Genomic DNA, 13,280 nt, shown 5'->3' on the forward strand with positions numbered 1-13,280 from the left:
ATCACTGCTATTACCTCACTTTATTTCCAGCTGTATATTTCGCAGAAGTCCTCGGCTGGCATATTCATTTCAGCCTTACCCTGCATACCTTGCAGCACACGTGTTCTAGAACAAGGGTAGGTTACCCTTTACTTTACCCCTTACCATTGATCTTTGAAAGCTCAATGTTCATTTCTTAGTACTATTTAAGCTTTTTACAGCATTTACTTTATAAAAATTACTTTTGGCGCTTGAGAGTGTGAAGTTGACATTTTTTTTTATATAACTGGCACTCTTAATTTCTTTGAAAATATTTTTCGGCATGCTATGCTCAAAAGGTTGCCTACCCCTGCCAACCACCATTCAGAGTAGGAGCTTACAATCTGTATTGGAATAGAACATTCCCATCAAGTTTGTGTAGTTTCTTCTAGATGCTCTTGTCTACTCCTACTAAAAATGTATTGGCCATTTCATCAGAATGCACCAAAAACTACCTTGCATGAGGGTCTGTGGTGGAGACACTCTCAAAAGTACTGCATAATTTGTTTGGGTAAAAACGAATTGAATACATCTCATTTATCAAACTAGATGCTTTTCTACTTTAATAAATTCCATTTTTTGTTAAATGTCTTTATCAATATATATTAATATCCAGGCAAAGTCATGCGCTGTGTTTGTAACTTGCCAGCTCTAAAATTTATTTAGAGAAGCCAGGTAAGGACACAGCTATCAAAATATCCCTAAAATGGGTCTAAAGCCTTAAGGTTTTTAACCTTAATGCATTGTAAGCATTAAGGTAAAAAAACCTTCTGTGCTACAGGATTCCCCCCCCCCCCCGTACTTACCTGAGCTTGATTTTGATCCAGCGCTGTGCCCGAGAGCAGCAGCTCTCTCTGCTCCCCCCCTCCGCACAAGGCCTTTTTTAAATTCTGTGATGAGGGGGCAGGAGCGGGGTCGAGCCACGCTGTCTGTGAGAGGGCAGTTTAGGATCAAGATCACACAAGTTCCCACAGAAAGCGGCTTTCTATGGGGGCATTTGCCAAAGAGGAGGAGCCAGAAGCAGGGGGGCCCCAGAAAAATAGGGTCAGGACTGCTCTGTGCAAAACCATTGCACAGAGCAGGTAAGTATGACATGTTTATAATTTTAAGTAAAAAAATGAAAGCATTCTGTTCACGAACAACTCGGTTTGTGAACAGAAGAGTTCACAAAAATTTGTTCTAAGCGAACTCCGCTTCTGTTCACGAACACGAGCCGTGGCCATCTTCCCTGCTCTAACATGATGAGATCGTGATCATGAGAAGCTTTTTGGTGTGCTTTTTAGCACATACTGTACAGTACTGTACTGTACATCACTGTTCACATTTGCTGTAAAGCTTGTTTGTGTGCTTTTTATCACATACTGTACTGTACCGGACAGGGTCATAGATAAGGGGGGGGGTTTGGGGGAGTCACGCCAATTCTGCCCACAATCCCAAATCACTACATGTGAACAGTCAGGGCCTAACAGGCTAACACAACAGCAATATGGAAGACTCAGCCTCAGCATAATTTATAGGTGCAAGGAAACCCAGGTTTTGTTTAACCATGGACCTTAAGCCCCTCCCACTATCATGTTTGACCACACCCACGCGCGCCACAGGTCAATGTCTCCCTGTCATGTCCCTCATTCTCAAGTTCGAAAGTTTAGAGGTATGTTCTGTATGTATGGACTCACAAGATGGTGCCCTTTGCACCTGCCCAGTAACATAGCTCCCAACTGTCCCTGATTTGGAGGGACTGTCCCTGATTTGATGCAATGTCCCTCTTTTCTCCTCATTTGTCCATCATTTTGGTCTGATCTATATAGTTGTATATAAAATGCTCTTTTTATCTATCAAAAAGTGTTTACCAGTGCTAAACTTTTCATCTAAATTCTAAATGGCTGCATTTGTAAATTTTAAAAGCCAATATAAAGGAATAGTAGTGGTAAAAAAAAGCCCTTGTAGATTTAATTAACCTTTTTTTTTTTAATTAATTCTCCTTTAAGGGGGTGTGGCAGGGGGCATGCCCTATGACTACATACATTTGCTAGTAGGTGTCCCTCATTCCTATCTCAAAATGTTGGGAGGTATGCAGTCATTTTGGCTGTTACAGTGCACCACCCTGTGATAGGCATTCCAATGGCTGAGAGCACTGACCGCTGTGTTCTGGTGTGGGGACCATCCCCCTGTCAGAACACAATAGCACAGTGGGGGAGATCTGTCAGGCTTTTTTTTGTTTAGCCAGTACCAAGCTTTAGACTGGACAATGGCCAACCTCACTGGGCAATGTTCATAAAAAAACTAGAAGAAGGCAAAACTGAAATCAGGTTACATTTTCAATAGGATCTGAGAAAATAGAATTAAGAATGTGATTGCTTACTATGAGCAACACATAGTTTTTCCTTTTCCCACTCTTTATGAATTAAGCGCAATTTGTTTTAGTTAAAAAGACATTTACTTAATACCTGCTGCTGAACCTGCCCAGAACAAAAAAATTATCTACGGCCCTGGTACCAGACATCCAGTATGGTTCCAAAGAAAATTCAGAGCAAGCATGGTGATAAGAAGAAAGTACGGAGCAGTAATGAAGGTAACAAGACTGTTCAGTGCAAGCATGTTGTTGAAAAGAAAGTGCACAGCGGTAACGCAGGTGACAAGAATGTGTTAGTGTTCTCTCTCTTCATACTGTACTGTACTTTGTTTCATATTTTTGTGGTTCAAAAACAAAAAAACAGAACGGATTAACCTGATTTACATTGAACCCTACGGGAAAATTTACCTTGAATCGCAACCAATTCGGTTTGCGGCCAGAGTCGTTTTTCATGAATCAAGTTCATGAACCGTGGTATTAATGTACATTTTGAAAAGAAAAAGGAAGGGACAGAAAGAAGAATGTAAGCTAGAGGAGGGAAAGAAGGGTAGAAAAAGCAACTGAAGAAGAAAGAAGTAAGAGATAAAAGGAAGGAAAAGCGGAAGGACGGTAGGGTAGAGTGGAGAGACTGGCTAAAATATAATTATTAATTATACAGTTTTTTATTCTTTACTAAGGATGATCTCCGGCGTATTCGCACACTCCACATGCCGAGCCCGCCAGGAAGTCGGCGCGGCGCTGCGCTAATCACAGGCAGTGAGACATTTTCCCGATGTGCGGCTGCAGAGATCGGGAAATCACTGCTTGTGATCAGCGCAGCGCCGTGCCGAGCCCGCCAGGAAGTGGAGTATGCGAACACGCTGGGGCTCATCCTTATTCTTTACATGAAGGGCTCTGTAAACACAGCAACTGATAGCAAGATGTGACCTCTCTTATTTTTTACCACAAATTTTCTAAGTTCACTAAGTTCAATACTTCTCTGAAACAAGAAAAAAATACTATTGGCTAATGGCTACTATATGTCACAGCGATATTCAGTATTCTGTAATATTTCACAATGGTTTACATCATAAATAATGCCACAGAATACAGACAGGAAACCACCCCAACCACTGTCTAGGTTAAACAGTCAAGCTGAGAATAACAACATTTAACAAGTTTTACTTCTAAGGCCTCATTCACACTGGCAGTATCAAATCTGCATTTACTATATATGCATTTACAGGACGCTTCTAATTGCATATAAATGCAGGTAATGATTTTTCAATGGTGCCATTCACACTGAGTGTTTACCTGCATTCAGGTGCAATCAGTTTAACTGCATTTAGAGAAGTTCTATTTGTTCATAATCTGATTAGGAACTCTAAATGCATGTAAATGCATGTGAACGTGTATAAACACATATAAATGTCTTTAAGAGAGAACATCAAAACAAAGGGAAAAGTGATCTGGGAAGCTTTAAAGTGAACTTTAAGAGAACTTCTCCTGCGTTTAAAAAAATGCAGGAGTGCCAGTGAGGCCTTAAAGTGGAGCTCCACGCAAAAGGGGGAAGCTCAGCTTGTTCGCACCCTCCCCCCCTCCACTGTCATATTTGACACTTTTTGGGGGGGGGAGCGGGTACCCTATTTTGACAAGTACCCGCTACTACTTCCTGATAAGATTGCCGCACGGTGATTTACATCATGTCCGGCCCCTCCTCCTACCCCCCCCCCCCACTGCTTTCTGGGACCAGTGCGTGTCCCAGAAGACGGCGGGTCCATTTAGAATGCACAGCCCGACTTGCGCATGCGCAGTAGGAAACTGACTGTGAAGCCTGAAGGCTTCACTGCTGGTTACCCTTATATGCAATGCCGGCGCCTGCACCTGAAGCCAATAGACAAATCGACTTGGGGTGCCAAAATTTTGGGATTCCTGGATAGGTAAGTGTCCTTATATTAAAAGTTAGCAGCTACAGTATTTGTAGCTGCTAAAAATAATGTTGTCAGCCTGGAACTCCACTTTAAAGAAACATTTATCTTTCAATAGAATAATGGCTCTGTATCTACTAGTATACAATAATAAGAGATATCATCTTACCTAAAAATAATGTTTTTTTTAAAACCTAATGTTTCACAGGTTTCCATTCTTCAAGTACAAGTCTCCTATCCCATGACAAAATACTGAATGGGTGAGTTTGCATTGTGCTGAATACTTGGGGTCTATTTGTAAAGCAGGGAACATGACTTTCACCGCACATTCTCTTGTGGCAAATCAGTATAATTTACAACACATGCACATAGACGATCCATCTGCAGTAAATGTTTAATGAACACCAGATTCACTGCTTTATAAATATGCCCCTTGTTGCCAAGAGGTCATAGTTGTTAAATTATATACTGCATACAACCTGGCTACATAAAGTCTGAATGGTAGCCCAATTGTATGGGACCTTTGTAAAATATCAGAAAAATAACTGCAGACAACAGTGGTGGCTGGTGGTATATTTTTTGGAGGGGGGCAGTAAACAATCTCCCCCAGTCGGTCACCAGCCCCACGGGCAGCGGCTTTACCCTGCGTCTCCTCCTCGGCTTTGGTGGCTTCCCCTGTGTCTCCTCCCTCCTCCTCCTTGACAGCCAATAGAATCTATTCTCCTCTCGGCCAATCGGGTGACGGGTCTCAGGACCTGCTTCCAGATTGGCCTGGGAGGAGAATCAGGAAGACAATAGCGAATATTAATTCGCTATTGTCACACAACTGGGTGGGCTCGGGGTGCAGTACTCTGTGCCCTGAGCCCACCCTTTTTTGAAGCCAATTAGAGCCTCAGACTCTAATCACATGCTTCTAAAAAACAAAACAAAACAAAAAAAACCCCCATGGAATCCATGCAACTGTTATATGTCAGACGGCAGACACCATGCAGTTCTTGTTTTTCACAAATTTCAGGTTCTGCAGTGCCACCTACAGGCATAAATGAGTAGTTGCATGCTGGAAAAAAGTCAACCTGTCTTGTTTTGAAAAATTTTCTGAACTGCAAATGAGTGCTCTCTTCATGCAAGGAAAAAAGAATGTATTCGCCAATTCAGTAATCGCTTATTCCGGTATTCGGTAATCACTAATTCCAACAGTGATTTTAAAACAACATTTCTCCTTTGGACCAAAGTCCACTTTTCTTACCAAGGATGCCATAGTGAAGCCAATGACTTCGATGTAGCCATCGTCATGGCGCTGAGGTTCAAAGTCTCTATGGTCACCAGGATTTCCCCAGGGCATTGTGCCAGCACAATACCTGCAAAATGGGAGAGAAGTGTAAGAAAGGAGAACTTGTTGTGTTGAGTTACAATGTACCTTGTATAAATATATCTTTGTTACTGTAACTGAATATGTCACCCCTGCAATACAGAGCAAGGAGAGTGATGTGAAAAGAAAGAAAAGAGAAGAAAAGAAAGATGGGGCCAAGGATTTTTTTTATCACTTCAGAGTCTTATAGCTCACCTGGGAATATTTAAGAAGACAATACACTGAAACTTCAGCTCTTGGATCTTAGGTGTGAGGTCCGTCCCATCACACTGCAATACGGAGACAAAAAAAACATATCAGTAAGTATTTAATGAGCTTTTCAATATCTGACTCTTTTCATTTATTTTTGATGTGAGTAGTGTTACAAATATGTTGAGTACATCATTTTAATGGTAAACCCACAGAGAAAATACAAATATTATTAAAAAAAAAAAAAAGCTACCTCCGGCATGTGTGGATGACAGGTCCGCTTCACTGCCAGCAGTAACACTATTCTAGGTAAGATATGCACATAATTGCTCAGTTTCATTATATTCTTTTTGTAGCGATCCTGCACCGCTGATCAGCATTTTTCTACTTTGTCTGCAAATTCAATATTTTTCATCATGTTCTTTGCAGAACTTGATTAACTTGTGTTAGGCTTTAGATTGTTTTTTTGGGGAAACAGCTTTGTTGTGACCAATGGAGCAGAGAAAATTAGAATATAAAGAGAAAATTGGCATATGCTCTCTCCTTTGAGGATTGCAAACTTTTTAAAACCAAAAGAAAGTGGTTGTAAAACAGGGTGCTTCAAACTATATTATTCACAGGGTCCGAGAGAGCATCCTCAGCAGGTTAGAGATTGTTGCTGTATTTTTAGGAAAGCATTGTCAATAACTAAATATGGGCAAGTGTCCATATAAGGGACTGATGTTGACAGCATCCCACCCCTTTGTTTATGTGTGCTTTGGGTCAACATGCCCCTGATCGGCTAGAATATAGTGCAACTTTCATGTTTACATAGAGATGAGTTTGGAGGACATCCAGGCTCACCTCTACTCACGAGTGATGCTCCTAAAAAATGTAGTTGTAGTAGTCTTGTACAATAAAGAACACCTGTTAATTTGTAGTATCAGCAACCAGTTAAAGTTTATGTCAAGACTTCTTTTTTAGTTTAGTAGTGCATGTACTGTATGTAAACCCTAACAAAGATCTTCTTCAATTTGAAGCCTTTTGGTCTGTTAAGTATATCAATGAAAGTGTTTGGTTATGCTCCTGCTAGAAATATTGTGAGATTTTCCAGCTATCTCTGCGATCTACAATATTTCTGCCTATGTTAAAGTAAATCTTCCCCCTAAACAGAAATGTAGAAATGGGGTGGTTGGCGCTACCCTCAAATAATATGTACGTATACCAACAGGGTATGTGATCAGAAAAGAAAAGGAAAAAACTGTATATAATGTGCAAATACATATTTGCACATTATATACAGTTTTTTCCTTTTCTTTTCTGATCACATACCCTGTTGGTATACGTACATATTATTTGAGGGTAGCGCCAACCACCCCATTTCTACATTTCTATTTATCCTAAGTTCCCTTGGGAACCTACAGGGGGGGCTGCAACCTGTACTGTCCTGAGCGTGGAGCCTACCATTTATTCTTCACCCTAAACAGGATGTTCTGCTTTTAAGAATCCCTCCCCTCCAACAATATTGATTGGAGGTTTATTTTTTGTGGGAGGGAGCAGGTACCCGCTCCCACTTCTGCTGGAATCTCCTCTTTAAGGAGATGAAGGGGGGGAGTTATTATATAGTCCTAATACACTTCCTGTCCTAAGGTGACAGGGTGACTATGAATGTTGACACCAGTGGCAGCCCATCCACACAGGGCACAGGGGCACCACCCCCCTAATCCAGGTGCCTGGCTCCTAATCTACCTGCAGGGCGCCGGACACATGGATTCTAATGTTTTTGTTTTTTGGAGGGTTTTTTGAGCCTGAGACTTTAATTGGCTTCAAAAAAGAGTGGGCTCGGGTCGCAGAGCACTGAAAAAAATACTTAAAAAAAATAATTAAAAAATGTTAGGCGGAGTTCAGCTTTAATTTGTTAACCAAGTCCTTCTAAATGCCCTCTCCCAGATTGACAATGCTGCTGTTCAAAGGTGTCTTCGTTGCTCCTCCAGTGGAGTGGAGGCACCCTAAAACAGGAAGTGTATTACTGACCGGATTCCCAGGTAAAATAAAATAAAAATGCATAAAAAGACCCACACATACAGTCACCACATTTAACAAACGGTGAGCTGTAAAATAATAAATTCTTGTTTTTGGGTTTTAACCCTGGTTCACACTGGTGAAATTTGACATATCAAATCGCATGTCAAATCGGCGGCAATTGCCGGCAATAGCACCGTCCTAATCGGTGCGACGATGCATTTGCGGCACCGCACTGATTTCAAAAAGTAGCTTCTGTACTACTTTTTGCGATTTCAGCTTGAGATTTCCATCGACATCTGTGTAGAGACCCGCACAGATGTCTGTGAAATCGCCGCTGAAATCGGGACTGACATGCAGGAGTGAAATCATGTTCAACTGAACTCGCACGGCTTCATTCCCGCAGCTCAGTGTGAACCTAGGCTAATACTGCTTTAACTGTGAGGTGAGAATATACATTTAATCTAAATAGTCAATCAAAAAACACAAGCAAACATCCCCACGGAACGTATGTTTTAGAAGAGAAATATAGTGTTAATTGAGAGTTTGAATGAGTACTCACCACAACTTTAACATGTTTGGCTAAATCTCTAGAGCTCCTCTGTAGGAAGTCTGAGAATGCTGCCTGTAGAAAAACAGAACAGGGAAAGAGCTTAGTTGTTGACAAAGACAAAAGGTACATGGATTGTCTGTTTGCACTCTCCAGTTTTAGTAAAAGTTTAATTGAAGAAGTTGAAGTTAGAAGCTGATTTGGCTACCATGCACAGCTGCACCAGATTTTGCACTCTCCAGCTTTAGTAAGTCAACCCTACAGTATATATTGTATTTTACTTTATGTTTTCAAGAAGGGACCTCCAGGGTTCCTACGAGGGTAAATGAACAGTAAATTTGTCTTCCTTACAAGCATTCCTCTTGGTCCAAAAAATTGGTTTTGAACATTTGAAAGCAGATTTTGTAGACTGATCACTGGTTGTCTCCATTGGCTCCAATCTCAGCTCTTTTAGTCAGTAGACTTTTTTCCCACCTCAATGATCATGATACATCAAAGTGTCTGTGTTTCCCCATGGGTCCCAACTGGATTTTCCCTTTTATTTTGTGCAATTTGCATTTGGCTGCTTTAGAAAACATTAATAGGGCGTACACACGGTCGGACTTTGTTCGGACATGCCGACAACAAAATCCTAGGATTTTTTCCGACGGATGTTGGATCAAACTTGTCTTGCATACACACGGTCACACAAAGTTGTCGGAAAATCCGATCGTTCTGAACGCGGTGACGTAAAACACGTACGTCGGGACTATAAATGGGGCAGTGGCCAATAGCTCTCATCTCTTTATTTATTCTGAGCATGCGTGGCACTTTGTCCGTCGGATTTGTGTACACACGATCGGAATTTCCGACAACGGATTTTGTTGTCGGAAAATTTTATCTCCTGCTCTCCAACTTTGTGTGTCGGAAAATCAGATGGAAAATGTCCGATGGAGCCCACACACGATCGGAATTTCCGACAACACGCTCCGATCGGACATTTTCCATCGGAAAATCCGACCGCGTGTACGGGGCATAATACTTTCTCTTCAGATATGTGATGCAAAAGGCCTAGTATGACTTAAAAACCTAAATGCAGGTTAAAAAAAAATGACTAACATTTTTGTTCAAACAGTAAAGAACCATTTTTGTTTTTTTCTACAATATCAAAAATGATGACGCTGTTAGCCTATCGCACATATTCAAGATTGGTGTACACTGTACACTTACCCCTGCATAGAACATCTTGTTACGAAAACGACTGTTGAATTTTTCGGGATTTGCTTCTGCGAGAAGAAAAGGAGGAAGAGGTCACATAGGTACTACCACTAATGGTAACTCAAATCCTACTAGTCACAAAGCCAAGCTGTAGTAAAGGGTGATCACAGGGGGTCTTTAGCTATTTCATTGTAACCAAACAAGAGCAAATTTGTCAGTTTTGAGTACATATATTTAAATGCTTATAACTTTTTAACCACTTTGTGTTCTATTAACAAAACCATTACACTATTTTTCTGAGGACCAATTTGACATTATTTTGCTTGCATACATTAAAAAAAATAACATTTAGCTGTAAATTTATTATCCAGCGCAATGTCTCTTTGTCTTAAAATAATCAGCCACAATTACATTTTTACGTTTTATAGCAATTAGAGCATTATTAATTCTGCAAATTGCACACCATTTACAACAGCAGACACTCAAATACATTAACATATGAAAGCAGAGGTTTACATTTAAAATGATACCATTTTTTGGATAAATAGAAAGGTTGTAGAGCATCTTCCACTCACCCAACGAATAAAATTCAAAGTACTAACAATAATTTACAAAGCCATCCATAACTCTGCCCCCAGCTACATCACTAACCCAGTCCCAAAATACCAACCAAGCTGCTCTCTTCGGTTCTCCGAAGACCTCCTGCTCTCTAGCTCCCTTGTCACCTCCTCCCATGCTCGCTTCCAGGATTTCTCCAGAGCTTCTCCCATCCTTTGGAACTCTCTACCCCAATTTGTCTGACTGTCCCCTAAGCTATCCATCTTTAGACGATCCCTGAAAACCCTTCTCTTTAAAGAAGCCTATCCTGCTTCTAACACTGTTTTACTTTCTTCATCAGCTCATCCCCCACAGCTATTTCCTTTTGTATCAATTGACCCTTCCTTTTTAGATTGTAAGCTCTAATGAGCAGGGCCCTCTGATTCCTCTTGTATTAAATTGAAATGTAACTGTAATGTCTGCCTTTATTTTGTTAAGCGCTGTGCAAACTGTTGTCGCTATATAAAATCTGTATAATAATAATAATCTAGTAAGGCCCACTATAGATTAGATATTGGTTTCAGGGGAAGTTAAACCATAGCATGAATTTTAGCTCCATATTGAGGCCCTGCAGTGCCAAAACACTAGAAACATCACTAAAATTACCCAATGTAGAAAAGAAGACCCCTTGAGCTATACTATATGGTCAAATGTTTGAGTTAGGGTGTTTCCACCAAGCCCCCAGAGTTCCCCCATTTGAAGAGAGAGAGAGGTAGAGCATGAGCCACTACACATGATCTGCCAGGCTGAAATTCAGAGCCATACAGCATGCATGTCAATGACATTATTAATGTTTGACTTGTTTTTGTCATGTTAATGATATATTAAACAACAGTGTGGGTGAGAAGAGAGTCAAATTATTCGCAATGCAACGTAGACAGGAGCCTAAGGCCCAGTGGATGTCCAGGGGTCTTAGTTGCAACCTTATCATCCTTCCAAAAAAAAACAGGAAAATAGCAGAATTGGTTAAAGTTGATACCTGCTTGTCACTTCACAATGGAGGATACACTTGTAAGGCATTTGATTTCTGATGTGGTGGACCATGCCAGTACAGACAATGTTAGTGGAGCAGTTAGTGCACCTATGGCAAAACTTTTTAGTGTTGATTTAATGGATGGAGAGGGGTAGCTGCTGACTTGCCTACAGCCCCATTCTGTTTTCTCTGGGTGAGAAGCCAAAACATATGTCACACAACATCACAGCGATGGGGAAGTCACAGAGAATTTGTCTCACGGGCGTCATTAAAAAAACTATAAAACAGTCTATGTGTGATAAGTAGATGAGCTACTTCAGCTGTATCCTTTAATATGGGGGTACCAGCCTCCGTCATTGTGGGTAATGAGGCGAGCATCCAACGTTTTCTATATTACGCACTTAAAAAGCTCAAGTTTCACTCCATTGCACACAAATGTAACACATTTCCTCTGCTTCTAATAAAGACAACATAGCGATAAACTGGATTGGAAAGTGAACACATGATTTGAGTAATGAACACAGAAAATAAAGATAATATATACAGGGGTTGATTAACTAAAGGCAAATAGACTGTGCGCTTTGCAAAAGTGCAGTTGCATTCTGCAAGAGCAGTTGCTCCACAGCTTAGCAAATGAGCAGAAGCTCTGCTGACTTCCACCATCCAATCATGTGCAAGCAAAAATGCTGTTTTTTTATCTTCCTTGCATGTGATTGGTTATTCTTTGCAAAGTGAAGCTTTGCCTCATTTACTAAGCTCTGGAGCAACTGCACCTGCAGGGTGCAACTGCACTTTACAAAGTGCACAGTCTAGTTGCCTTTAGTAAATCAACCCCACAATGTCTCATGTACACAGTACATCTCATTTATTTATTTATAACAAAGTATATACCCCATTCACCCAGGTATATGTTATATCATATTCATTCATATACTCCTTATGCATGTTTTATCTATCCATTCATATAGACATAAAACATTATTAGGCTTTTTGAATAAAGCACTCTTAATTTTTACGAATCAGCACTGGCTCTTCTGAAGTCAGATCAGTACAAAACAGATTCCAACTGATTGCACATACAAATTAGCATTTAAAGCAGGGGTTCTTAACAGGGGTGTAGCCACACACTTTAGCAGTAGGAGAAACAAATGACAGGTATGAACTAGAGCTCTGAATAATGAAAAAACATGTTGACAGATAAAATCTAACTAATAATCTAAGCATTAGATTATTAACTATCACTTTCACTGATTGAGACAGCGTTACCTAATTAACGTTAAGAAGACTTAACAGACATTTTTCCATTTCCCAGTATTGTCAGTTGATATGTTCGCATAGTCACAGTTAGAAGGTTCTTTCCTTGTGTTGATGTGTTAGATGACATGCAAATAATGTGTACTGATGCACAAAAACAACAAAAATCTCACTAGCTAGCTTGTGTAATTGTGATTTGCAATTGTTTTATATCTATTTTAATTTTAATTCTATTACAATTTTCTTCGAACTGTTCTGTTCCTAGATATCCATATGCAAAGTAAAATGGCTCTATTGATACCTTTGAAGTTATCTAATAGACTAATGATTTCAACAGTATGCCAATGCTTCAACCCCCCCATCCCCAGCACTGCTCTAATCAGCAGTGGTGTTCAGGGAGTGACCGTGCTGTTAATGGGAGCAGTGTTCGGAGGGGCATGCTGGGACAATAGAGATTCAGTAAGGGCGTTTTGTACCAATGGAGAGTCAGGAAGGCGTGCTGTACTAAAAGATAGCCAGGCTCCTGCTTTGTGTGTGAGAACTACAGTCTAGATTTCCTATGTACCGCCAGCACAGGGTGTTTTAGCCTTTGCTTCAGCATTTAGCAGATAAAAAAGCATCCAGTGTTTGTTGAGGTATATTCAGCCTAACTGCATTACAGTAAAAATACCTTTCAAATTGTTATTTTGCTCCAGGCTGGCATTCAGATTAAGGGCTTGTTCACACCAGATGCATTGAGGCTATTTCCTAGAACCAGGGCTTTTGAGGTGGAACCTCAGGTAATGGCCCTTGCCTGACACTCTCATCCTAGAATATCAAATAGACATTTGAGAGTATGACAACTTATACCTGAGATCACAAACAATTACAAA

General features: G+C 40.5%; 1 protein-coding gene across 11 annotated transcripts in view; it reads right to left on the bottom strand.

The window, feature by feature from the left end:
- Nucleotides 1-13,280, bottom strand: part of DGKI (diacylglycerol kinase iota) — a 466,380-nt gene that overhangs the window by 167,578 nt on the left and 285,522 nt on the right. For all 11 annotated transcript variants that reach the window (XM_073621819.1, XM_073621822.1, XM_073621821.1 and 8 more), the window contains 4 exons: nt 9,597-9,652; nt 8,400-8,462; nt 5,843-5,916; nt 5,525-5,636 (listed from right to left, as the gene is read on the bottom strand). In XM_073621819.1, coding sequence (XP_073477920.1) covers nt 5,525-5,636; nt 5,843-5,916; nt 8,400-8,462; nt 9,597-9,652 — 305 coding nt within the window. The remainder of the gene's footprint in view (nt 1-5,524; nt 5,637-5,842; nt 5,917-8,399; nt 8,463-9,596; nt 9,653-13,280) is intronic.

Source organism: Aquarana catesbeiana, linkage group LG03 (genome assembly GCF_042186555.1).
Source record: "Aquarana catesbeiana isolate 2022-GZ linkage group LG03, ASM4218655v1, whole genome shotgun sequence".
Taxonomy (NCBI): domain Eukaryota; kingdom Metazoa; phylum Chordata; class Amphibia; order Anura; family Ranidae; genus Aquarana; species Aquarana catesbeiana.